At 37.4% G+C, this 27,342-nt stretch overlaps 2 protein-coding genes across 5 annotated transcripts in view; one reads left to right on the forward strand and one right to left on the reverse strand.

Moving 5' to 3' along the window:
• Positions 1-23,455, reverse strand: part of phkb (phosphorylase kinase, beta) — a 93,614-nt gene extending 70,159 nt beyond the window's left edge. Inside the window, exons 1-5 of one of the 4 annotated variants that reach the window (XM_079846005.1) lie at positions 23,352-23,449; positions 22,199-22,295; positions 19,610-19,696; positions 13,387-13,525; positions 4,583-4,682 (exon numbers count right to left, since the gene is read on the reverse strand). In XM_079846005.1, coding sequence (XP_079702131.1) covers positions 4,583-4,682; positions 13,387-13,525; positions 19,610-19,696; positions 22,199-22,253 — 381 coding nt within the window. In that variant the 5' untranslated portion in view covers positions 22,254-22,295; positions 23,352-23,449. Of the gene's footprint in view, positions 1-4,582; positions 4,683-13,386; positions 13,526-19,609; positions 19,697-22,198; positions 22,296-23,351 lie in introns of all 4 variants that reach the window. The other 3 variants (XM_079846006.1, XM_079846003.1, XM_079846004.1) reach the window with 3 other exon arrangements.
• Positions 23,456-23,495: 40 nt separating this feature from the next.
• The window catches only part of itfg1 (integrin alpha FG-GAP repeat containing 1), a 174,937-nt gene continuing 171,090 nt past the window's right edge, over positions 23,496-27,342 (forward strand). Inside the window, exons 1-6 of the mRNA XM_079803686.1 lie at positions 23,496-23,738; positions 24,044-24,128; positions 24,849-24,985; positions 25,132-25,189; positions 26,103-26,177; positions 26,261-26,355. Coding sequence (XP_079659812.1) covers positions 23,540-23,738; positions 24,044-24,128; positions 24,849-24,985; positions 25,132-25,189; positions 26,103-26,177; positions 26,261-26,355 — 649 coding nt within the window. The 5' untranslated portion in view covers positions 23,496-23,539. The remainder of the gene's footprint in view (positions 23,739-24,043; positions 24,129-24,848; positions 24,986-25,131; positions 25,190-26,102; positions 26,178-26,260; positions 26,356-27,342) is intronic.

Here is a 27,342-nt window from a genome sequence, read left to right on the forward strand (position 1 = left end):
TTTAGTGATATAAATAAGTGGCCCATTTTTTTATTTTTCCCTACTCCTCTCTTGTCAGGTCATGAGAGGCATTCTTCTGTCCCAGATACACAATGGTTTCTTTTTCACACCAGTTACACAGCTGTATAATAGGCCAAACACAGCTGTAAGATTCCGCTAAACAGAAACACTCACTCGAAATCCAGAAAAGCAAACATGTATATAAGGAAAAGAGAGAAAAAGTCACCTGTGAGACAAAGGATGACATTTGAAACATCTGTTAGTCATCACTACCTGTAAAATTAAACCAATAAAAACTGAAAGCACAACAGGGCAGAGAGTAACCTTCAGTTGCTACAGGAACATCTATTATTCCATGACACACAACTTGGCAAAACAGAGACTATCAAAGTGATTTATTATGTGTGACTTTGGATTGACCTTTATTAAACTCATCAAAACTGGAAGCACAGGCTGCTTGCTTTGCGAGAGATGTCTAGAGCAGTTTAATGCTGGAAAGGAGGAAACATGCAAATCTTAACTATAATTCCAGCATTCATGCTTTTTTGCCGCTTTTCATCTGTTTGTGACTTATTTTTCTCAGTGTGATATCAGCTGCATGCCACAGTAAACACGTCTGTTGAATATACCTGGGGAACTGATTATATGAACGGTTGCAGCGCATTGTTGAGTTTATTAAAAAACCCAATGTACTTTGTGAATGCTATAGACAGATGTTAATGAGCACTGCACTGTGTAATTAACTGCATAAACGAGGCATTATAATTAAGACACAGAAAAGCTTTCTTGCAAATCAGGTCTTGGGGGTCAGGAATAAATGAAATGGAACAATTTCAAAGGCACAAGAGAGGCGTAATTGCTCAGGTCTACGCCAGGAGAGAACAGTTGCTTTAGAGCAAAAGCCAACTGTAAAAACGGCATTAACATGAGCTCTTTTTGCATGGGAAATGAGACTAATCTTACTGTTAAAAACAGCCTCTCAACCAACAGCACATCGACACATCACCAATAATTTAACTCAAACTGCAATGAGGTGTAGATTAAAAGGTAAGGTTAATGTACCTAAAGTATACACCAATCAGGCGTACCATTATGAATACCGTTTCCATGAAAGGATGTACATGGTCTACAACAATGCTTAGTTAGGTGGTGTGTGTCAAAGTAACATCCACATGGATGGCAGGACCCCATGTATCTTAACTAGTTCTTTAATGTGCCATGCTGCTTTGCTTGTGAAGGAGATCTGAACTGTAATTTATAAAGACAATTTATATCCATATATACAAAACAGTATTATAAAATTGTATCAAAATTTGGCCACACTTTTTGATGGGGGGGGGGGGGGGGCTGTGCTCCAGTACGAAAGGTTAGAAATGTTCCAGTGCATTACTTAACATTTGCTTTCAGCTGGTGGTAAAAACATTACCAGCTGGACCAAAACAGGAAGCCCAACAACTCAGCAAATGGCCACAGCCACTCCAGGCAGCTCGCCATGGGAACGTTGTCAAAACCCTGATTGCAGCAACATCCAACTGTTAAAACCACAGAAAAGCCCAACTGGCAGCCACTCAAATGCAACCCAGAGACAACCATTTAAATAATGCCCAAACGCCATCCACTTTGTGGAGTGAGTCCACACATCTGTAGTCAAAACCAACTCTTTATCGAGGTGTGTCACAGACATTGCTGCCACGTTCCGGTGTGAGAGTTCAGGGAAAGACAGGTGGTGGAATTAGCAAAAAAAAAAAATCAAGGTTTGATTTTCAGCTTTTAAAGGTCCCATGGCATGGCATTTTTCTATTATTTTATAATGTTTCCTGAGGTGTACTTATATTGTTAGTATGACTTTTACATCATAAAATGTCATAATTTAGAAATAAAAGGCATTTTTTCTATACTGCTGTTTGCCATGTGGCTGAATGCCCTGCTTCAAGAGGCGTGTCTGCTGTGAGACTTCAGTAAAAACGCCCACTGTTGTGATTGGCTGACATCTTTGCATTTTAAATGAGCGGAGGGGGCGTGGTTTAACGAGGTCTACGAGGCAGGAGCAGGCACGAGCTGCTGCCAGAGAGACGGCTGGACCTGAGTTCACTTCACATCAGTTCTCAGCATGTCTGAACTGTTGTAGTTACAGCATATACTTCAGGTTATTAGTCTATTTCTAGTCGGAGGGACTATCACTCATGTCAGAAAGTTAGTAACTTTAGTAAATTATGGATCAGCGCTGACTGGAGACGCGAACCCTTTAGAACGATTCAGTCCGATTTGGTGAACTGGTTCGGTTCACTAAAAAGAACCGATTCAAAAGAATGATTCGTCCGCGAACCGGACATCACGGAGACGGAGCGATTGCTAACAAAGTTATTTATAGTAACTACCGAGTTGTGAGAGCGCTGTCAGTCAGCGCGAGTTCATTGTGTTTGTATTTGAGAGTTCTGAATAAACACGAGTCCCAGTCACGCCGAGTCCGTCTTCATCATTATTACCAACTTTGTAACACCTGCAAAGTACCATTACAGCTGTCGAGATGAACGAGTTAAAAGTAAGTGTTGATAATAGCATTATTTTTAAAATAAAATAAAAGCGTCAGTGACGCGCGTTGAGTACACAGCGCAAACAAAGACACAACAGCAGTAATCGAATGCAATCCAGTTTATTGTGGGGCTAGGCTGGCTAGCCCGGATATGCTCACGCTTACCCCCCTTCTGCTTAATCTCACGCCGCGTTTGGTGCCTCCGCTGTGGGCCAGATGCAGTACTGGGGGTCGGGGATGTTGAAGGCCGAGTCAGTGCAGCCCGAGCTTCGGCGTGTGTGAAGTTTATCTCTAAAGATCTGACTCTGCCGATGTTGAGCAGAAACTCCCGACTGTATGCACATTTTAGAACCGATAGACGCGACGAGGACGTACAAAAACACTGACTCACAAGATCGAAAACACCATTCTGTCTGGAGAGAGAAGCCGCTGCGTGTGCAGGAATAATAAATAATTAGCTACACATCAGAAATCACTGATCACAGATCAGAAGGAACTGAAAAAAGACTTCTGTTTTCATTTGTACATCCAAACACTGAGAAACTGCCAGCGTTCACTCGTTCACAAGTAATGATCTCTATTCTCTCGAGCGTTTGCATGGGCGTGCTAGATTCTCTGGGCGGAGGAAAGGGAGGAAACCGTTCCTGCTTGGACGTCAAACCAGGAGACTTCAGGATTGGCTAGTCTGGCCTGTCATTTTCTCAAAGGCAGAGAAAGACAGCCAGAACTCAGGTTTACACCGATCAACATTTCTATCCACTTGGGGACAATATTCAGGCTAGGGGAACTCATATTAATGTTGAAAAACCTCATAAAATTATAATTTAATGCCATGGGACCTTTAAAGAAAACTTAAAGGGATCCAAAAATGAAAATTCTGTGATCAATTACTGACCCTCGTGTCATTCCATACCCATAAGACTTTCGTTCATCTTCAATACACAAATTAAGATATTTTTAATGAGAGATTTCAGTCCCTCCATTAAAAGTCTATTCCAACAAAACATTGACACTTCAAAAAGTTAAGAAAACATAACCTATATGAGTGGTCTAGCAGTTTAATCCAAATCTTTTGAAAAGATGTGATCGCTTTATATAATGAACAGTTTTCATTTATTATTTTATACACATATAATCATTGTTCAACATACATACATTCAGCACATCAAACGCACCTACTTGACACATAAGCAGCAAGTACGGTTGAGTTTCCATATACCACATTTGACATGCTCTATGTATGTGCTTTAATAAAAAAAAAATGGTATGTGTGGACATTAAACATGAAATGTTTTATTTAAAAAAAGATTATCTCAGTTTCATTAAAAAATATTTTTTAAATACATACAAAATACAAAGTGTTTTGAAGATTAATGAAGTCTGGTACAACACTGGGTAAACAGAATGAAACATTTCATAAAACATATAAATATTATTTCAAGCAAATATAAAGGTACATTGCTAAATAAAATAATTATTTTATGGTGGAGCCACTTAAAATATTGGTATGGCAAGTAAAAATCTTAACTCCTGGCAGAAAAAAAAAAATCCTTACTGTTGAGCCCTGAAACAGTGAGTGAGGTCCATAAAAAAGCTTCACACAGTGTGCAAAGCTTTTTCTAAGATTTACTCTAACCCAAGAACAGTAAAGAAAGCCCAGTGCTGCTTGAAAGTGTGGCAAGCCGGAGGATAAAAAATAGAACTTGAGATGTGTGTACATTTCCTTTAAAAGCACTGTGAGAATATACATATGGAAATACATAGCAAGGCAAGTCAAATCGACCAATGTGAACAAATGTTAAATAAATGCAATCTTGCCAAACATTTGTCAACTCTTCACAAGGACGTTTGACCTGAAGGATGCATGAGGGTACAGCAATAACCTTACAAGAACAAGATCAACAGAACTGTAAAATTGTCTAAAAGTATGAAACTGCTCACCAGGGGTGAATAAAGTGATCTTCAGCAGGCTGTTTGAGTTTTCAAAAAGGCAGAATTGATGAGTGACATGCATGCAGCGCTGTCCTATGGTGTGATGCTGTGACCCACCTTATCAGACTGCCGCATGTAGCAGTACAGAATCCCCCGCATGCACTTGATGGCAGAGTGCTCCATTTCATGAGTGCGGCCCATGTCATCGTCGATGCGCCTGCGCAATAAAAATTCGGCATGAGTTCCTGTCAAGCACTTTATTATGTTGAACGTGTTAAATAATGAGAATCTGCAGCATGTCAGCACCATGTACTACAGCAAGGCAAAGTATTCAAACTATCACAGTAATAAAAAAAGCAAACATGCAAATGAGACAAATCTTCAACACATGTAGAGCACACACGTGCACACCACCCACATACACTCCTACAGAGACAAATAGACAGTAAGTAATGGGTTCAGGCCTTGCTGTCAGATTGGAATCATCTTAATTAAACTCCTCTGACAATGCTAATATGCAGAGGTGAAGAGTGATGACTATTTCTGTCTCTGATATACGCCTGCTCTCTATTTTTATCCTCATATTCATCCTCTAGAGGAACAACCCTCACCAGGAGGAGTGAGAAGGAAAAGAAACACTTCATCTTAGGAGTTCAACGGAAAGTCTCTTTCTTGGGTGCCCTTCTATCTTGTAACCTTGACCCAGGCCCCAAGAGTGCTGGTGACCTGCTTTATAAAGAAGGAAGGTGTGTGTGTGTGTGTGTGTGTGTGTGTGTGTGTGTGTTTGTGCTTGGTATGCTATAGGTTTAAAATATCTAACTAATTCCCTTGTTACAGAATATTAGGCCATGTTTACACCTGGTATTAAAGGGATAGTTCACCCAAAAATGAAAATTCTGTCATTAATTACTCACCCTCATGTCATACCAAACCCGTAAGACCTTCGTTCATCTTCAGAACACAAAATATTTAAGATATTTCTGATGAAATCCAAGAGCTCTCTGACTTCTCCATAGACAGCCATTTAATTACCTCTTTCAATGTTAGAAAGGTAGTAAAAAAAATGTTAAAACAGTCCATGTGACTCCAGTGGTTTGACCTTTTTTTTTTTTGCACACTAAAGTATTATTGTTGCTTCATAAAATAAAAGGTTGAACCACTGGAGTCACAAGGACTATTTTAACAATGTTTTTACTACCTTTCTGGTAGTGATGTATGGGCCTTTTCAGATCTTTCAATCTAATGGATCGAAAACGTACATATGAACATGAAACGAGACAAGACAGCTTTCATTTCTGCTCTGATAGCCGCAAGACCATGCCGAACATTGTACATAGGCATGTGCCGGTATAAAATTTTCATGTTGCGATTAATTGCTGAAGCTTTTATCACGGTATACGGTATTATCACGATATTGAAATAAGTTGCAAAAAAAGTGTTGTCATACTATAACAGGTTAAATCACTTTCTTATAACAAAAGAACCAAACATTTAAATACAATAAAGCAATACACAAAAATGTGTAAAGTAAACAAATATTTAAAACAGATTAAAGTGCAAAAGAATTATAAAGAACAATAGGTATGCTGAAATGTACATTTAACTAAGATTAATACATGCTTTAGAAGTATTTTTCATTGTCAGTTTGTTAATGAAGGAACTAATGTTAAATACTGGAGCCTTGTAAAGTGTGTGATTGAACAACAGTCAGAACATTCAAACAATATCTAGGGCATGTAATTTAGTCCAGATTAAAATATAAAATGCAAGTTTGAAAATGAATAGCCTTAAGTCATTAAGTATTATGTATTAGGTTATGTGATTACTGGGGAAACGGCTGCATTTCTGCTGTTCCGTCAGCGCCCTCTGCTGTCAAAGAATGAATGTGCACTTCAGCGAGTCTCCTCATTCCGCCATGTGCTCAGCTCATGCACGGTCTATTTACATCAGTGCGCGTTCCTCTTTGACGTGTTTTTCATTTTAAACGGTTGATGGGTAAAGTATTCTTAAAATTCATTCTAAAAATCTGAATAATTAGTAATAAATAATTATTCACGGTATTTTGAAGTGCCCACGATAACAATATTGTGCATGTTCATTATTGCGGTATATCGTATTACCGTTTACCGGCACATGTCTAATTGTACATGGTGCGATTTTGTCTTCAAACCAAACTTAAGTCTTCAGTCGATAAAGTTTAAATCCCATCTGGCTAGTGAGCTTCACATACTGTTTATGCATTAGGTCAGTAGGCAGCCTTTTGTGGCTGTTTTAACACATTCAACGAAAGCATTCCAGTCGAATACATTTTCGACTATATCTGGAAGTGGTCAAAAGTGGACAACCTCAAAAGGTTTTGGCACAGTTTTTAGCATTGCCCACTTGGGATTGATGAAAATGCTTCTTAACTCTTTCCCCGCTCAAAACACGGAATTGTCCCTTAATTGTGAGAAAACTCTTCTCTGCCAAACACAGACATTTCCGGGCCTCTGTGTTTTCACTGTTATGTGGTAGGGGGCGCTATGACTCATCTTCTGAAAGAGTACTGAATCTCCTGATCAAAGCACATGCAAAGAAGTTGCAGAAACAAACGATATCATATGCAATCATATGCATATGTAAAATAGCGTGATCACCAATTAAACCACCATTAAACAGCATATAAATCAAAACTGCCTAATGTTTCTGAATGAAATGTGGACCCAGCACGAGCTATAGGACTGTGCAAGCATTAAGGGTGTTGATGAACTCGATTTACTCCATCTATGTTTTGATCATCGTTCTGAATCTGATTCAGACATGGTCTTTGATTAAAAAAAATTAAAAAGTTAATTTTCTCAGCTTTTTGCTCAAAATGTAGATTTTTTTTTTTAAATGAAACTTACCCATATTCAAGTGTTAATAAAAAAAAAGAATAGATGAAGTTCTTTCTTTTGATATATATTCATACAAATATTCTGGGGGCCATGAATTTTTTGTGAAAATTATCAAAAATGCTAGCAGCGGCTAGCAACTTTTTTTTTAAAAATATTTTTTTTAAACATTGGCTGAGGAAAGAGTTAAAGAGCACCTATCATGGAATTTTGAAATTTACCTTTCATGTAGTGTGTAACATAGATCTAAGTGAACAAAAACATCCTGCATAGTTTGAAATATGACAGTGCACCGTATATAAAGTTATTTTCTTTCAAAAGTAAGAGTCGACTCTGAGTCATTTTTAAGAATCGTTAGAAGACCGAAGCTTTTTCTCTGACTAGATGACGTCAACTTGTCAAGTTATTTGAATACGATACGCCCACTTATTGCGCTCCAAGACGCCAGTGAAAACTAGAAAACATCATGGCGACGAGACGCGGTGTTCTGAAGTGCGACTCAAAAGCAAACTTTTTTCATCTGCCCAAGGATGAGCATTTGAAGACTAAGTGGCTTGAAGACAAACCATACATCGTCGCGATTGAGTGTTTATTAGTCGTCAAATGTATGTTTCGCGATCTCAGGAAGCTTTTATTATGGACTTCTATTATGGCACATGGTATCTTCTTCTTCTGTCTGTACATGGACTACATGTGCACAGAGCGCCCTCCGGCTGCCAGTATGAATTGAAAACAACACATAAGAGACTCAATCGCTCATGATTAGGCTATATCTGCGCATTTTGAGGAAGTATTGAATAAAAAATACTCCATTGTTTAGAAATTTGACACAGACATATGAGAATCTATCAATATGTCTCCTCATCTGCACACTTTTGAACTAAAAGCCCTGAGGGATGTTGATTTGTCGCGAGTCTTCGTGAGGAGAATAGAGGAGTTTTTTTTATGAATGAGATCAGCTGAGGCTCATATTACAATCAAATGGTACAGACGCGGTTTTCATATTCATAACTCCTGACACATATTAACAAATTACTGTCACTATAAGACTTTAATGGGCGTTCCGTTTCCGAAAATATCTGCACAGACTATACCAATCACAACTGACTGGGTCATCGGACCAATCACCGCAGATTAGCGTCACGTAAAGGCGGGGTTTTGAAAAGTGAATCACTAAAGGAATCATTTGAGAATCGCTGTCAAAACAGGTAAAAATAAATGCATATTATAAGAAAACTAAAGTCTTTTTTGTCATTGCATGCATGCAAAACTGTTGTTGGGGACTTCTAAAACAATATTTGGAACATTTTAAATGCCATGATAGGTGCTCTTTAATACCAAGTGTAACTAGGGCTTTGGAAATATAACAATAAAATTCAGTAGAAATATAAATAATGGACATATAAAACAAAGGGTCTAAAAATTTTCTTATTTCAAAGGTTCTTTTCTTCTAACTTTGCTTTTCTGGATAATATTACAGACAATTACTACATTCTGGGAATTGAATTATAATTTAAAAGGCATTCTCAATTAAATTGATAATTGTTACTAAACAGTTATGGCTGTTAGAGATAAAGTGAATGTCCACATTAGGAAAATAAGCCTATAAAACAATGACCAAGTGTTTGGTTGTCCCAGGTTGTATTATTCCGTATTATTCTGTTTAATTATTCCATAGGGAAAACAATTCAAAACCAAGCAGACAATTTCTAGAAAAGGTCATAAATCAAAAGTTCCCACATGAACAAAAACAACTTTTATTGCGTTTTTATGAAGCTTTTTTTGTCCTTGTCACAATATGCTTTCTTCAAAGTATCGTATTTTGTGTTCAACAGGGGAAAAAAAATTGTCAGAGGTTTGGAATGACATGAGGCTGAATAAATGATGACAGGTCTTACTCATAAATACACCCTTAAATGAAAGAAGGGAAGACATAACACAAGGAAATACTCCAAGTAACCCTCTTGGGAAAAAGTTCATTTTTAAGAAGGAAAAATGATTCACAACACAAATCCAAATCACTGGGGTAGCTAAAAACAAAAAGATAAATGTTCTACAACAGCCCAGTTAAAGAACGAGCAGGGTGGTGTTTGGTGGTCAGAGTGTCTTGGATTCAAAGTGACTTTGGACAATCCCCCAAGAGGAATGTGGGGCTTAGCTATAATATCTTGTTCAAGGGCATAAAGGTGATAGTTTATGCCTCTTTCAGAGTTTGAACCTATAACCTTCAAGCTATCCAGGATCCACTACATCCCTGGACATTAAGTTCAATCTAATTCTGTCTTAACTGAGCTTTGGAAACTGCAGTGAAGAAGCAGTAGTCCATAAATCTGAGCACAGGAACAAATGTGTCTGGATCAATGGGCCAACGTGCACCTGGGGCCTGTTCTTCGTACATCGCTAACTCAGTTAGCTGGATTTGATTGTTGACGATTTGACATGATCTCGGATTGTTTGGTTCTTCGAAGCTCATCCTGGACTTGCTGTCATAGTAACAGGTCCATAAGCTTAAATCTGCTCGGGAGCAGGCTTATTTCATGTAAACAGGATTAGATTGCATCTTGAGGTGATACTTAAAATCTGTCCCAGCCACTGCTACTTTATTACAAGAGTGCATTACTGAACCAGGGGCAATAATAATAATTTTAAATAATAATATAAAAATGTTATATTGTATATGTATATGAGAATGTATAATACTATAGACACAACCACTTGATTGAGCGATTTATTTGTGATGGAATAATTACTTTATATTATTTTGTTTTTATTGGTTTACACACATGTTGTACAGTTAATATGAGCCATGCATTAAGTGATCACGGATATTATGGGAGTGGCTTGATGCAGCGCAAGAGAGGATAATTTTATCTTGACCCATAAGAAACTGTCACGTTACAAATCTGCTTCAAATTAAATTAAAAATTAAATTACAACATTGAAATAAAAATGTAAAGGGTGTACAAATACTGTATAAAATCGTGAATATAAATAATTGGTAATCATGTTTAAAAAAAAAAAAAAACATTTATCATTTATCTATTATAACTTTCATGTTGGTTTGGTCATTTGGCTGTTTCCTTATAAAGGTTCAGAAATTCGTGGGGTTTTTTTGTGTAATTTGTCAAGTTTTTTGCCAGGTGGCTTTTTAATTATATGATGTCATTACGTTGCTGTCTTGACGCCAGCCAATCGCTGCATTGCTGATCGTGGTTTCGAGTATCGATGCATCTGCCCTCTTCAGGGAAAAAAAGAACGCGCAGTGATCTTAGATCATTTAATCCAGATATTTTAATCCAATCCGCAAATTCGTTTGAAGAACCAAATTAGCCAGAGATCAGTTATCACGATTAAAAGATCTGGGATCTGTCAAATCATCTTAGATGTATTAAGCGAGGTACGAAGAACAGGCCCCAGATCAGTGGGTACACATACTTACCTCAATGTGATTAAAGCTGCCACTGATAGTGATTAAAGCTGCCACTGATACAATTGTATCAAATTTGAGGATGGAGTATACACTTACACCACCCTTTAAAAGGAGTCTCTTATATTCAAGGCTGCATTTATTTGATCACAAATACATTAAAACTTTAATATTATGAAATGTTATTTCAATTTAAAATAACCATTTTCTATTTTAACATATTTTAAAATTAAAGTCACAGGAAAATATTTTATTCCTGTGATGCAAAGCTGAATTTTCAGCATCATTACTCCAGTCTTCAGTTTCACATGATCCTTCAGAAATCATTCTATGCTGATTTTATGCTCAAGAAATGTTATTATTATTATCAATGATGAAAGCAGATGATAGTATATTTGTGGAAACTGTCTGTAATAAAAAAAAAATATCAGGATTCGTTGATAAAAATGTAAAATCTTTTGTAACATTATAAATGTCTCCGCCGTGCTGAATAAAAGTATTAATAATTTATTTAATAAAGAAATAAAAAACCTTACTGACCACAAAGTTTTGGACATTAGTGTAAGTAAACAGCTTATTTTATTTTTTCCTATGATAATGGAACATTCATTTTCACGGTTTCATTCAGAGAGGCCTATTCCACCAAGTCCTACCACAATACTGCTTATTCTGGCCAAATCATAGCCATAAGGCCTGTTCACACCAAGAGTGAATCAACAAACTAGTATGAAAAAACATTCACATGTTTTTTTTATGCAAAATACAACCCATATGACAATACAGATTGTCTTGCTCACTAAAATAGCTCACTAACAGATTTTTTTTTAAAAGATATTTGAATTGCTTGTTCAGGGGATGTTAAAGGGAGGATCTAATGCCATTTCATGCATTCTGACTTATTTACACTGAAGATTTAGATTCTCATGCTTATCATGGCTAAAATAAATAAAAGAAGAAAAAAAAACGACTTGGTCGTATGACAGAGTATTTCTGTGCCAAATACACTCGAGCAAGTTTCGGAAAGTTTTTTTCAAGTATGGCCTTGTATGACGCCATAAAGGATGGCAGGATGGAATTCCTTGTACGAGCCGTTGTTCTCCCAGATAAGCACGTGCGCACATCAACCAGAGCGAGAGCAAGAGCACGGCCATCAACGAGCTTCGTTCAGGTTATGGAAGCCGTCTGCAGTGCTGTCATTTTGTTTTTAGACCAGGTTGTGAGGGAAAGATTGTCCTAACCTTGTTCAGCTTCCCAAATATCCCAGCGTTAAGGGAACAATGGATGCAGTTTGTTTTTCCGGAGCACAACTGTGTGTGTGTGTGTGTGTGCACTCATGACTCTTTAGCTCCACCCACCGCCTGCCTCCACGAGTTCGGCTGTTTTCGGGAAAAATTGGTACAGCGTATCTGTCTTTTATAAATATGATAAAACTAAAGACTCTTCAGAGATATGAAGGATGCAATTCTACTCTATAGGTCTACAAGATTAACATGAGTTTGGCAGAAACTGTGTGTGTTATGTACCCTGTAAACTCATATTTGTTTTCTCAGATGTCACAGATGGTATGCACACCACACAAGTATACCACAAGGAACTTGTCTGAAATGTTTTGAAAGAATTTTGCTTTTTAAATAAACTATTTTTTATTTATAGCACTACATGTATCATGCACTATATATATGTCACACTTGTGCATGTATATATGTTTATATAATAGCGCTTTAGAACAAGGCTATCAACAGCCAGCACATTAATAATGGATTTATGGAATTTGATTTATGAGTGGTGAGTATGGCTTGGTGGTAAATGGGAGCACTGGAAAAGAGCCAGTCTCTTCAACACACTCATTCACATTTTGAATGTGTTTAGCATATAAACTCTAGAACAGTCTTCCTAGCATTGTTAGGGAAGCAGACACACTCTGTCAGTTTAAATCTAGACTAAAACACATCTCTTTACTATGGCATGTCTCTGTTTATCCCAAGGTTTACTGTAGTCAGCCGGATCCAGATCAGATGGTGGACCTGCGCCTAGACATGACCACAACGCAGCCCTGAAGTGCCGGCAGAGACCGCGCAAACTAGACTCTCCCTTCCGATAAAAACACATATGCACACATACAGTATGTATTCGAACACGCTTGCCTATAGGCTGAACACGTAATGCTTGCGTACATGCCGTCGCCATTTTCATTGATTCGCCTTTTTTGGGGTTTGCACAGGGATGATGATGGTATTGTTCCTTCAAAACTATTTCAAACCTATTTCATGGTTTCGTTCTCCAGCCACCAGGTGCTGTTGACGTGTGGATGGGGGACGGAGCACATTGGGCTTTTTCTGTTTTAGCTGAGGATGGTGTTGCTTAAGTGGCGCCAAATTAAATAACTAATTAGTTTTTACAACAGAAATTAATCTTACTTTAGCTTTTCTTCTAAAACAAAATTAATTTCCTATTATCACTGTAAAGCTGCTTTGAGGCAATCTAGGTTGTGAAAAGCGCTATATAAATAAAGGTGACTTGACTTGACATAATTGAAACATATTTTAAGATCAGCGTAGATCAATGTTATCCCAGATTCTACCAAAAGGTAATTCCACATACAGTACGAATCAGTATCTGACCTGTATGCCAACGCCAGTGCCCAGACACTGGCAGCGCAGTAGAGGGAGTCTCTGATTTTAGCATCCTTACAGGTGGAACAGGTCTTCACCGGAAACAGACCAGTGGTAGGGCTCTGATAATTCAGAATGGTGCTCTTCACTAGAAGAAATAATAGAAGAACAGAGAGAAAAACAGATATAGTCTTATGGTGTTACTATCAACTGCTCACTGCAACAGCAGGTGTTTTCACAAACATATACTGCACCCTCCAAGCCTGTTTACGCATCTTTGATAAACACCTTTTCACACCTGTTATTCCTGTTTTCTATAAAATACCTCTGCATGTATAAATAGTCAAGCTAAATAAATATTGCATATTGCTCATCAATATTATTATGAAAAGAAAAAAAAGAGTACAAAAAAGGCAACACAGCTTTATCCATCAATGTGCCCAACTGTTAAACTTGCTCTCTCTCACTCTACAGTGATTTCTCTTTACTAATGTATAATCAGCCTGAATAGGGCACTTCATTTTTCATCAGCACATTACAGCAGCACAAATGAAGGGGACATTCATTCCGAACCATCATTTGTTATTTGGTGTTTGGGTCAATTCAAAGAGACAGTGCCAGCAGGGCTGGGGGATAAGGAGACACTGGGGGGAATTAGTCAGAATATTAATATACTCTTCCGAGACTGCAGCTAGGATTACTCTGACTCGCATCGGAAGAATCCGGCATTCCAAAAAAGGCGATAAATACGTCTTTATCTGATTAGGTCTTGTACTGTAAGTGCGGCTGATGCCGGCAGGACTGAAAGGAAGACTGCGGTTGCAGTCTTCCATAATGTTTCAGGGAGGAAAGGGTCAGAGATCAATTAATCCAGAGAAACCTGCCACACAGCCTGCTATTACTGGCCATGTGCTTCTGTAAAGCCTTCAATTACTAATCAAGAATATCTCATCTGCAGTCATTTCACAGTCGCCGTGGCATGTGGAGGCATCCCCTGTGCATCCATCGAGTGACTTGTTTTGAGAAGGGGGAAAAGGCAAATGACATATTATCCACATGCATCTTTGGCGTGAGGGATGGAACACATCATAGCACTCTAGATGCAAATGCTTTGAAGACTGCATCTCTCTCTCTCTCTCTTATCATCTGTCAGCATAATGCACCTCTAAATCAACCCCTAACACTGCACACACAAACAGTCTGCTTCCACAAGGAAGCCATTTTTATACACCAAGAAGAAAGGGAGGGTCCATCAGTGGAAGAAGACGGAGAAAATGGGTGGAAACTGAACCACACAGAGAGAGTGACAGAGAGAGAGAGAGAGAGAGAGAGAGAGAGAGAGAGAGAGAGAGAGAGAGAGAGAGAGAGAGAGAGAGAGAGAGAGAGAGAGAGAGAGAGAGAGAGAGAGAGAGAGAGAGAGAGAGAGAGAGAGAGAGAGAGAGAGAGAGAGAGAGAGAGAGAGAGTGAGAGAGAGAGTGAGAGTGAGAGAGAGAGAGTGAGAGAGAGAGAAAGAAAGAAAGTATTTTGCCCATTAAAAGTTAAAGCTTGTTTTCTCCAACCTTAATCTTGTGGAGGCAGAGGAAAGATAGCTGAACTGCATTCACAACAAACAGGCCGGAGAGGAGAAGAAGAGGAAATGAGAAGCACTGAAGCATGATATCATTACCACATAAATAGGAAAACTCAGAAAGGGAGCGAAAAAGACTGAAAATAAGAGAGACCAGAGATAAAAACTGGCAATAAGAAAAGTATACCATGCAAGTATTCCATGCATGTTGCATATAATGTGCTGCGGTGATAAGCTGAGATGCATTTCAGCTCTGAGGTAGAGTCTGCCAAAGCTATTACTATTTGAATTATGAAACGTACCACATTATTTATCAATGTAGGATGCGTCTTATAGGGAATGACATGGGGATTCACTTTCAAAACGGGATTACCCAGCGCTAACGCTGTACGTTTGTCTGCTTCAACCATGACTCAAAAGGATCATTGAAATGAGAAGCATCCTCTCTGTCACTCTTTACTCTTTGTTCTCTCTCACTTCCTCCCTCTCTCACCCTGCAGTGCTCTCATCTCAGTGTTGTCTGTCTGGGGATTTTAAATGAGCTTTAGGAACAGGACGAAGTCTGGATGGAGGAAAGAGACTGAAAGTACGGAATTTGTACATGCAGTATTCAAGAAACAAGGATAGAGGATAAAACAAGTTCAGTGAGCACTCGACTAATGAGCTGAGGAGTTGAATCAGGTGTGCTAGACAAAAGACATAAGGTGTTCTTGAAATCTTTAAATACACCACAATATTACATAAACCAAGCAGTTGAACTATAGAACTTCTGTGTATTGAACTATAGACAGGTCAGTGATGTGTGATCAAATTCCTTTTCTCTATACAAGTTAGAAGGTCCGAGTTCCCCAAACTTTGGTACGCAGAAAAAGCAAAACTTTGTGTAGCTTCGGCCATTATTTGGCATGTATATAAACGTAAAAGTAAATGGGGCACATTTATGCTCTTGTGTCCTGTCTTTTATAGCTTGTTTCCACCAAGCGATGCGCTATGGTTCAGTATAGTACAGTATGATTCGGGACCGTAAACCCTGATCCGGCTTGCATTTCCACCATTTCAACAATTTCCACCACCCTTGTGTAGCGATCAACGCCATTCTCGCACGAAGAAGAAAGTGACACAGTAAACAACAATGGACAACATACAGCAGATCTTGTTCTTGCTTCTCGGCATGTGGCTGTTGTCACAAGAAGAAGACAAACTTTGTTTGAGCCAAGGCTGCAGGCTGCAAGGAAAAACACAGCCAAAAGTACCGGACTACTACTTTGCTAGGTAGGTACCCCAACGGAGGGGTGCCAAAAAAGTGGTATGGTTCGGAATTAAGGCCATTACATACTCCGCAAGAACACAGAAACAAGTTCTCGCTTCCTGGGCTGCAAGAACAAAGTTACTTCATTTGCAGCTTGATCTCGACACATCATCTGAGCAGAACTTTTTTATTGTGGGTGTCCGAGAACTATTGTGCGATTGGTCAGAAATGTAAATGCGTGCTGCAGTGGGCGGGGCCTCTGAGGACTCCCTGGAAGTTCGACACCTGCTTTTTTCATGAGGTATGGAATGTCCTGGCCAGAACGAACTTTGTTCTCGTTCTTGCCACCTCGAGAAAACAAACTAATTTCTTTGTTCTTGCGAAGTATGTACCAAGCTTTAGGGTACCATTCACAACTTCTGACAATGGAAACTACAAAAATTGCGTACCGTACTGAACTGTACTGAACCGTACCACTTTGTGGAAATGGGCCATTAGTCTTGTTGTACAGCAAAAATCTCTTTAAAAGAATACACATTTCCTCGAAAAGTAAAATGACATAATTTGCAATTTACATCTTGCTACATTTTGTTCGATTTCTCTGAAATCAAGACTTATCTTATGTCATGTTGTTTTTCAAGCAAAGCGTATCTTATAGACATGTTTACTGGGAAAATAATACAATTTCTTTTTTAAATAGTGCATTAAATGTAAGACTTTCAAGACCTTTTTAAGACCAAGGAAATACAGGGAGTGCAGAATTATTAGGCACGTTGATTTTCTGATCATATTTTTTTTCCAGGCACATTTGACCAATTCCAAACCACAGTAATCCTAATAACTACTATTGATTTAGTATTTAATAATGTATAAGTGATATATAATTGTTCATGAAGGCTGGAAATGAAAATCACCTTATATTCAGGTGTGCAGAATTATTAGGCATGTTTTCTTTTACAGATAAATTGAGCCAAAAAAGAGATTTAACTCAGACTGAAAAGTCAAAAAGTATTAAATGCCCATGAGAAGGATGCAATACTAATGCAATACTAGACATTGCAGTTAAGGCGTGACCATTGGACAGTGAAATGCTCGTTGGGTCAGCAGGGTCAGACAAAAACAGGTGGTGAAGAAAAGACACCTGTTAACCGCAAAAGAATTAAGAATTAAGGTGAAGAATTAAGGGTGAAACCATCAGGAACCCTTTAGTCTCCAGCGCCACCATTTTCCAGAGCTGCAACCTACCTGGAGTCTCCAGAAGTGCAAGGTGTCAGGATCTCAGAGACTTCAGTTAGGTAAAGAATCCTAAAAAATGACCCCCACTAGATAAGAATCACAAGCTGAAGTGTTGTAAAATACATGAAGAACGTTTTTTTATAGGCTTTATAGGTTGAGAATGACTCTTGAAGGACCAGCACCACATCCTCTAGTACCACTGTTTGAAGAATTCATCTTCCAGAATCTGGCAGTACGTTTTGGGAGTTCATTTTAGTCCATCCTGAAGTCCGTTTTGCAGAGATGGACTAAAAATGAACTCCCAAAACGTACTGCCAGATTCTGGAAGATGAATTCTTCAAACAGTGGTACTAGAGGATGTGGTGCTGGTCCTTCAAGAGTCACTCTCAACCTATCTGTCCATAAAGCCTATAAAAAAACCTTCTTCATGTATTTTACAACACTTCAGCTTGTGACTCTTATCTAGTGGGGGTCATTTTTTAGGATTCTTTACCTAACTGAAGTCTCTGAGATCCTGACACCTTGCACTTTTGGAGACTCCAGGTAGGTTGCAGCTCTGGAAAATGGTGGCGCTGGAGACTAAAGGGTTCCTGATGGTTTCACCCTTAATTCTTCACCTTAATTCTTAATTCTTTTGCAGTTAACAGGTGTCTTTTCTTCACCACCTGTTTTTGTCTGACCCTGCTGACCCAACGAGCATTTCACTGTCCAATGGTCACGCCTTAACTGCAATGTCTAGTATTACATTAGTATTGCATCCTTCTCATGGGCATTTAATACTTTTTGACTTTTCAGTCTGAGTTAAATCTCTTTTTTGGCTCAATTTATCTGTAAAAGAAAACATGCCTAATAATTCTGCACACCTGAATATAAGGTGATTTTCAATAGTAGTTATTAGGATTACTGTGGTTTGGAATTGGTCAAATGTGCCTGGATAAAAAATATGATCAGAAAATCAACGTGCCTAATAATTCTGCACTCCCTGTACATTTGTTCTCTAAATGTAAATATCTAGGGAGAAACACAATTAGCAACATTTCATCGTTTTAAAATACAACTTCCAACAGATATCCATTACTTTTTAATTCATGTTACATAAAAAGTAGTAGCTCACCTCTGCTCTCAACCACTAGAACATGGATATATCTTTTACTGTATTTTCTGATTACAAAGATATGTTCTTCCTCTGTATTTTTGTCTTGTTTTCCAATGCAATTTGCCTATAGATTCTTAACTCATTGACAGATATTTGTTCTTGTTTCTGCACAAACTAACTTAGTTTTGTTCAACTTTTCAAGACTTTTGATTCTCAGGTAAACGTAGGAAGGATGTATTGGAAAACAGGACAAAAATATTGAGGAAAATAATATACATGCAACAATGCCATAACTTAATGAATTTCTGCATTTCTACTCAGACCTTTTAAGACCTTAAATGTGTGTAGTTAAGACTGTTTAAGACCTTTTTAAGACATGAAGAGAAACCCTGCAAATAAGACACATGCTCGACTGAATCTAAATGACCCCGAAAACTACACATAAAACAGAAAGTATAAAAATGAATAAATCTATGAAGAAAACTCTTTTAATATGACATATGCCATTCATCTTGCATAGCAGTATTTATTGTCATGGGGGAAACTAAAATGGAAAGCAAGATTAGGTGAGAAGAGAGAGATATAGAGGGTAGGTCGGAAAAGAGATGAGTATTGATTAAGAACCAACTGCACAGATGAGCACAGCAATGAGAAACCATACTAGCTTCAAATGAATCTTTTAGTTCTTGGACTCAAGTCATTTGCTGGGTATTATAATTAAATGTAATGATTTGGAGACTTTTTGAATCCTCTAATTAAATTAGGAAACATCTTGCCATAATTAAATTGTTTTTTAATATGAGTAAACATCGGTGCACTAAATACACAGATCAACTAAAATGACACCTTAATTGAGTTGCTTTATTAACGCATACTTTTAATTAAAATAAAAAGAAAGGTGCTGCATCAAGATGAAGCCACGATGACACAACAGAAAGAGGTTAAATGCATCATTAAAGACCATAATAGAGTGCTCAAGAAATGTTCTCCTACTTGAACTCTCCATAGCATAACATCTTCAGATTGGCCTCTATTTCTTAAGCCTATTTTAAAAACAAATTACATACAGGACATAAATTCTCACCTGCACCATAGAAGCGGTCAAGTTTCTCCCAAAGGGGCTCATCATCCCGATGCAAGTTTGATAGCTTAAGGGGTTCATAGATGGAGCCTGATCACAGAAAGCAGATATTTGATGTTAAACAACACTTGAATCTGAACGGATCTGAAATATTGTGATTTTTATCTCAGGGTGTGTACACATTTCTACCAATACATGTCAATGCCTTTTCCATGACATTTGAGGCAAATATTCATGACCTAACTTTCCATGAAACATCTGTGTTTACATGTAAAATAAGAATAAAAATTCATGTTCAAATTTCAAATCACAGCATATCTTAACCAATTAAGGAACTTTTATATCAGCTTTCGTTTTTTACAGTCAATGGTTCGAATGCTCAACACTGCAAAACCAAATCTGACAGAATGTGGCAGTCGTATTGATCAAATGAAATGAAGTCCTCATGAAATCAACATCGATCTTATTTACTTTGTTAGCCCACATTACAGGTCTTAGGGTGAACAATTAATCCGTGCAAGTTAATACACATAAAAAAAATTGTTTGCCACGGTAATTTTTTATAAAAATCTGAAAAGTAACTTCCGGTCTTGAATGGCATTCCCTTTCCGATGACAACTGTGTGACGGCTTGGGTTTGAATATCCTTAACCACTCCCCTCCAACCGTTAGTCTGCAATGAGTGTGAGATGGAGAGGAGGAGCGCTGAAGTAAAACCCAGCCCTCTATTCAATATTCAGTTTCGCTTGGAAATACGTCACAGCACTAAAATAAAATCAGTTGCAACTTCCGGTTCACTGGGACTTTAAGTATTAGGGCTGCCTCTAACAACTATTTTTTTATCGATTAATCTATCGACAAATTTATCGATTAATCAGTTATGTATGTAAAGAAGCCCTTGACCAAATGTAAAACTAAAAGAGTAAAAAGGTAAAAATTTGTAAACCAACATAACAAAAAAAAAGAGAATATCAGCAAATACTTTTTATATAGAATAGTGTTGTTGTCACGATACCAAAATTATGACTTCGATCATACGTCCCGGCCGCGTCGCACTTTTCTGTTGCATTCTTTTTTGCATTCGTATATATTTGACTGTTCTGCTTCCATTGTTTAGTGAACGGTGGAAGCAGAGCTCACACACACGCCCTCACTCCTGCTGTCACACATTGACGCAGATTAAGACATACTGCTCTTATTAGAGTGCTGTCAATTTTAAAGTACCGGTACTAATACAATTTCATATCATACCCAATTTACACAGTCAACTAAAAATATTGACGTCGACTAATTTACAGCGTCGACGCAGTCGATTGTATCGACCAATTGCGACAGGCCTATTAAGTATTGTAATTTGTTTAACCAATATTATCACTTAAATATATATTCTATCATATAAATATTTTGAAACTGATTTCCATTACTTTTCCAAAACATTTCCAGGCCTGGAAATTGCTATTTTAAAATTCCATGACTTTTCCAGGTTTTTATCATGACCGTACGAACCCTGTTATCTCATTTCTAGATGCAATTCAAGTATCCCTGGAAGGAAGTGATACACAGTCAGCATGGTTTCTTGATGATGCTACTATAGACTACTGTACCGATCCGCTACAGGCTCACTTTGGGCTATTTAGTATGCTGAAGTTGAGCTGACTCACCAAAATCAAAATGTGCTTCATTTATTCTCTGTAACCTAAATGGTTTTCTGTTCCATTTACAATGCTAAGAGCAGTGAAATGCAGATTTACCGGGGTGAAAAGGCAGCGAAGCATGCCAGCAAAACAATCAAAGCAAAATGCAAAAGACTAAAGCTATTGTTCACCAGATGCATACATCAAATCGAACGTCACTGCAAACACACACAGCTTGATTGCAAAATTGAAGGCACTGGCACAGACTCTGTGAATAATGGAACCCGACACCAGTAAATTCAGTTTTTTTCTGTGAGGAGTGAAATTCAGGGGAACCCCATCAACTTGAGCACTATTTCAGACACATTTAACTTTGGAGCAATTTACATTTTAATAGAATCGACCCAGGGTCAATACCTCAGGTACTGAAAATTCACATTTCCTAGCAAATTAGCATAATTCCCATCAGCTTTTAAGTAGCAGGGACAAAGCCATCTCTTTTTAAGATAACTCCAGCTAAGCAGTGCACATCCAATAGGCGAAAGAAAGATACTCCTCATTTTAGTTTCACCAGATTGATATAAAAGTAACTTGCCTCAAGAAGCAAAACAAACCCTCTGTTAACAGATTTGATCAGACATTGACAGAAAGAGATGAGAGGTACTGGACTGATTATTACCAAGGTTTATGCCTAACCCTTTTAAATTGGATGAAACATTAGAATTATTATTTGCTGCAATAAAAAAGAAAAATAAATGAAACACCAATTTTCAATTAGGCAACAAAGAGTTTAATTTCTGAACCAATACTGTTGGGCTTTCATTTGGTTTTATGGCGAAATTTCACAGTTAATAGTTTTCTATCCATATACTTCACACTATATAAAGTGAAATGGAAAGTTCTCATTTCAAAAGTAATGAGCAACTGTTCCATGGATCAATCGCTTCACCCAAACTTACCAAATTTCCGGAGTTTGCGACGGACATTCAGAACCTCATTGGAAGTGTTGGCCATTTTTCATTAGGTGAACTCTACGCCAGTCCTCTATTAGTTAAACTACAACATTAGTATCATTCAGAGGGTTAGAGAGAAAAGACAAATTACATGGAATCACACAGAGAGAATTTCCAATTTCCAGGCATGGTTACTGATTGGGCATGCAACAAATCTTATTATACACAACTGAAAGTGAGATGATTTGGTGTGATTGATGTGAGAGGATGAGATGACGATTAACATGTGTGGAAATGTCGATTATACTACATAAGCTAGAATCCTAAAGCAACTTGTAAGATTATGAGTAACAATTTGTGATCTGTATCCAACTGCTTGATTGTTTATATTATCACAAAATGTAAAGTATATTATAGCACAGCTCTCCTGCATACATATACGTAAAGCGATATATACACTATATAACAAATCTTAACTGTTTTATTGTTTACGTCGTTGCAAAATGTGAGCTATATTTTCAACTCTAATCTGTACAAATAAAATTGACATGACTATTTTAGGAATAGTTCATGCAAAAAAAAATCTTATTGTTTACTCACCCATGTTGTTCCAAACCAGTATGAATTTGTGGATGACAGTCAGTGGTTACATTACTGGATCGTTTCCATACAGGTTTAGAATAACATGGTGAGCAATTTTCGTTTTTCTATGTGCTACTCCTTCAAGAGACAAAAAAAAAAAAAAATAGCAGAAAGAAACCATGTGTTTTACTTATTTATATATCTTGCATAACCACAAGTGGATCCTGAAAACTGTCAAGGGCTACTTGAGTTTTAATGTCAGAATGAAGCAGGTGCTAACAAGCACTGAATTAAGAGGGTTAAAAAGCTTTTCAAAACATTCAGGGACTGACGTCTTTTAAAGTACTAACTTACTCCTTAAAAATTCAAAGCCTGACTCTCAGTGTGCAGTTAAACTCTAAATATAGCCCTTGATCAGCGTACACTTCTCGCCTGACCTTTGGGCTTTTGCTCTCTGCCACACATAACGTTACACGACAATGAGCTTCTGCAACACGGACAATGGATCAAAATGCAGCGGGAGTACAAATGCGCAATGTTTAATCGTGCCCAATGTCATGCATCTCAAAAGCCAAACCTGATCGCTTAGATCTGGCTTTGAACTCCAGCAGCTTCCAGCCGACATCCGCTAAGCTTGCCATGATGACACCAAAATAAAAACATTGCACTCACACTGCCGTTAAGGCACCAACACTGTCGCAAAACCTATATGTACTCCGCTGGCTGCCGTAAAACTCGCGTGCCCGTGCCGTGTTCCGGTTTGTGATGGTTGAAGCTAACAGCAAAATGTTACTGTCATGGGCTTATGTTTTGACGTTATTATTAAGTTTTGTCGGACATTATGTTACGTTTGCATTGCAGGACGTTACTAAGGATTTATTTGCCTCTGAGAATTATGGCACAGTAGCGGCTTTCGGTGACTTCAACTCTGATAAACAGACTGACATTTTCATCATCAGGAAGCGTACGTACAGTTCTGCTAGCTGACGTTAAGATTTATAAGCTCTTAAAATCATCCCCCAACGTTTAACTTGTATGTTTTATGTAAGATGATGCTTATTGTATATTATGCGTGAGCTTTGATAGTATGTCAGCTGGTGTTTTCTGTATAACAACACACTAACGTTACTGTCATATGTTGTTGCTAATGACAGGGGATGTGCTTGATACTCCCTTTGCACTCTACATTATTATATTTGTACTTATTTGTGTTATTAGTGATAAACATCCTGATAATGTGTTATTTTACGGGAATGTTATTTCTTTCAGGATCTGAGCTGTTGATTTTCTTGGCTGATCTTAAAGCTCCTTATTACAAACCTAAAGTCCATCTGACTAAAGAGGTTTTCCCAAGGTGAGAATATACACTGGCACACACTAACCCTATAAAGCCTACTCTATTACATTGATAAATTTAGGCCTCTAAATTATCAACATGACCAAAAAGTTTCTAAAAAAAAAACTTCTTGTACACAATCTTCTATGTGCCTTCTGACATCTGACTTCATAGTTCATACTTTGAAATAATAATAAAAAATGTCCACCTTTAGCTTACAGATATATTTGCTGATTACTTTTCGCACATGAAAGAATAACTTTTATATTGTTATTAATATTTCATGTGAATATTTACTGAACTAAAGCAACCCACGTTTACCCATATGTACATACAACAAGCTTTTGAGGATTGCTTATTTGTATATCTCCCAATCATCATATTTTTCCCACAGTTTTACTACAGAGCTAAGCATTTAAATGTAATTTTACAAAGACATTTTTTGGGAGATGTAGTGACAATTGATATTTATAATAATTTTATGCATGTAGTCTGCTGTTATGGAAATCGAATCGATTTACATTACAACAAGCTATCAGAATTGAATCTTACTTTTGGGCCATATGAATAACAACATCTGCACCAAATGACATATTTGTGGTGAATAAAATGTATTATTTTTTTCCATCCTCAACTGTGAGATCCATATTCTCACTATATCATACTCGTCGTATGATATAGTCCAGGAGTGTGGTGTGTTGATATTGCAGTGTTCATGTGTTTCTCTGGTTCTCTCAGTAACTTCAGCATAACTAGTGTGGTCCCGGGTGATTATGATGGAGACTCTCAGATGGATGTGCTTCTCACTGGCCACCCAAAGGGCGATCACTTGCAGACAATTGCCTTCATCTTCTGGGGACATAACCAAACTTTGGGTAAAGTCTGAAAAGAGTACATGAATAATAAATGCTTTGTGAAAAGCACAAAAAAAGCACTTTTTTGGGCTTAAATTGATGGTCTTAGAACTATACAACAGCAGTGATTTGCACAATTTTTGTAAATGTTATCTGTTCTCTTACAGACCAGAGTGTAAGGACAGAGCTTAACAGGACCTATCATGATCAGCCCCTTGTCATGGAGTAAGTGATTTTTATATATATATATATATATATATATATATATATATATATATATATATATATATATATATATATATATATATATATATATATATATATATATATATATATATATATATATATATATATATGTATATATATATATGTATGTGTATGTGTATGTATGTGTGTGTGTATTTATAACATTGTTTTTATAAGAATTGTCTGGGAATTAAGACTGGCCATTGACACAAAGTTCAGTAATTTTTTCTCAAGTAATTTTATTCTTCTAAACTAATATCTAAATTACAATTAACAACTGATTTGTATAGAAAAATTTAGATTGCACACAAGGCAGTTTTTTATAATAATAATAATGTTTTAATAATAATTTCTTAATGTCATAAATGTTTATACTCCATTTTTCTTTAAATATAGCCTAAACATTTATACTGTGGCTGTCATAACTTGTTTTCATGACAGATTTATTCAACCATATATTAAATATTGAAAAACATGTTGAGAAAAAATATAATGAATATGCAATATAGTGATTTTTTAATGTAACGTTATGTGACACGGTGTACAAGCTGTCTTATTAACGTCTTTCCACGGTTGAAACACTGATTGAGCGTTACATTTCAGTAAGTTGTACTGTATCTTTCAACATCTAATGTTCATTCATGTTTACATGCTGTAACTAGTAATAAAGCTGAAGAGACGATCAGTTCTTCAGCGACCTGTCGCCACATTAAAGATTGTCAAAATGCTATTTACTGTTTAAATTTCGTAATAAAATTGGCAGAATTTGATATATAATCTTACTTTAAACACCACAAATCACTGATGAGGATTGTAATCATTTTAAACACTGTCATTGTACCTTTCAAGTTTTGTAGTCCTCATTCTCTCTTTTTTTCTTTTCTACGTACAGCTTTAATGGGGACATGATTCCAGACATTTTTGGATCTGTTGGTGTTTTATTAGAAGTTTGCTATCTCAAGACCAGGTAAGATTTCTTTAGTTTTTTTCTGCCTGTGTCACAAAAACAACTGCACAGTGTACAAAGCATGCTGTTTTATCATTTATCAGAAAACTACATTGTGAGACGGTTCTCGGATCTGATGTCAAAATGAACGTCCCTCATTCCAATGCTTTCATCGACCTTAACAAGGACTTCACTGCCGGTGAGTAATGCTACTGTGGTCTTTCCTTCACTAAGCCTTTTGAAGTGAAAATATTGCAAGGTTCTGCTGCTCTTTGGGTTCATTTAGAGAATTGCTACTTCTCTATTCTGTAGCTTTCAGTTAGCATTGCTGAAGATGCCATGCTGAAGCCCATTTGCCAAAGAACAGCATAGAGTGCTGCTTGATTTATTTATGGATTAGAAATGCTAGGAATACTTATTTGATTATTAACACATCAGACATTCAGGCTTATTACAAAATACGTGTTTCTAAAACTGCTTTTGTTGAAACAACAGATTGTCACATTTTACATTTAATTTATCTAATGGTTATGTGTGTGCTTCAATGAAAGCAGCGCATTAGTTCACCCAAAAATGAAAATTATCCCATAATTTATTCACCCTTAAGCAATCCTAGGTGTATATATCATAAAGGCCTTCTGAAGTGAAGCGATGCATTTTTGTGAGAAAAATATCCATATTTAGAGCTTCATGAACTAAAATCACTGGCTTCCGGTAACGGCCACCCGCGAGTCTAGGACCAGAGGAAGAGTGACCTCTGACCCGGCGCAGGCGTAGCTTAAAGGTCCCATGGCATGAAATATTCATTTTATGAGGTTTTTCAACATTAATATGAGTTCCCCTAGCCTGAATATTGTCCCCAAGTGGATAGAAATGTTGATCGGTGTAAACCCGAGTTCTGGCTGTCTTTCTCTGCCTTTGAGAAAATGACAGGCCAGACTAGCCAATCCTGAAGTCTCCTGGTTTGACGTCCAAGCAGGAACGGTTACCTCCCTTTCCTCCGCCCAGAGAATCTGGCACGCCCATGCAAACGCTCGAGAGCTTGTGAACGCTGGCAGTTTCTCAGTGTTTGGATGTACAAATAAAAACAGAAGTCTTTTTTCAGTTCCTTCTGATCTGTGATCAGTGATTTCTGATGTGTAGCTAATTATTTATTATTCGTGCACATGCAGCGGCTTCTCTCTCT

The sequence above is a fragment of the Gobio gobio genome, assembly GCF_949357685.1.
Source record: "Gobio gobio genome assembly, chromosome: 2".
Classification (NCBI taxonomy): Eukaryota; Metazoa; Chordata; class Actinopteri; order Cypriniformes; family Gobionidae; genus Gobio; species Gobio gobio.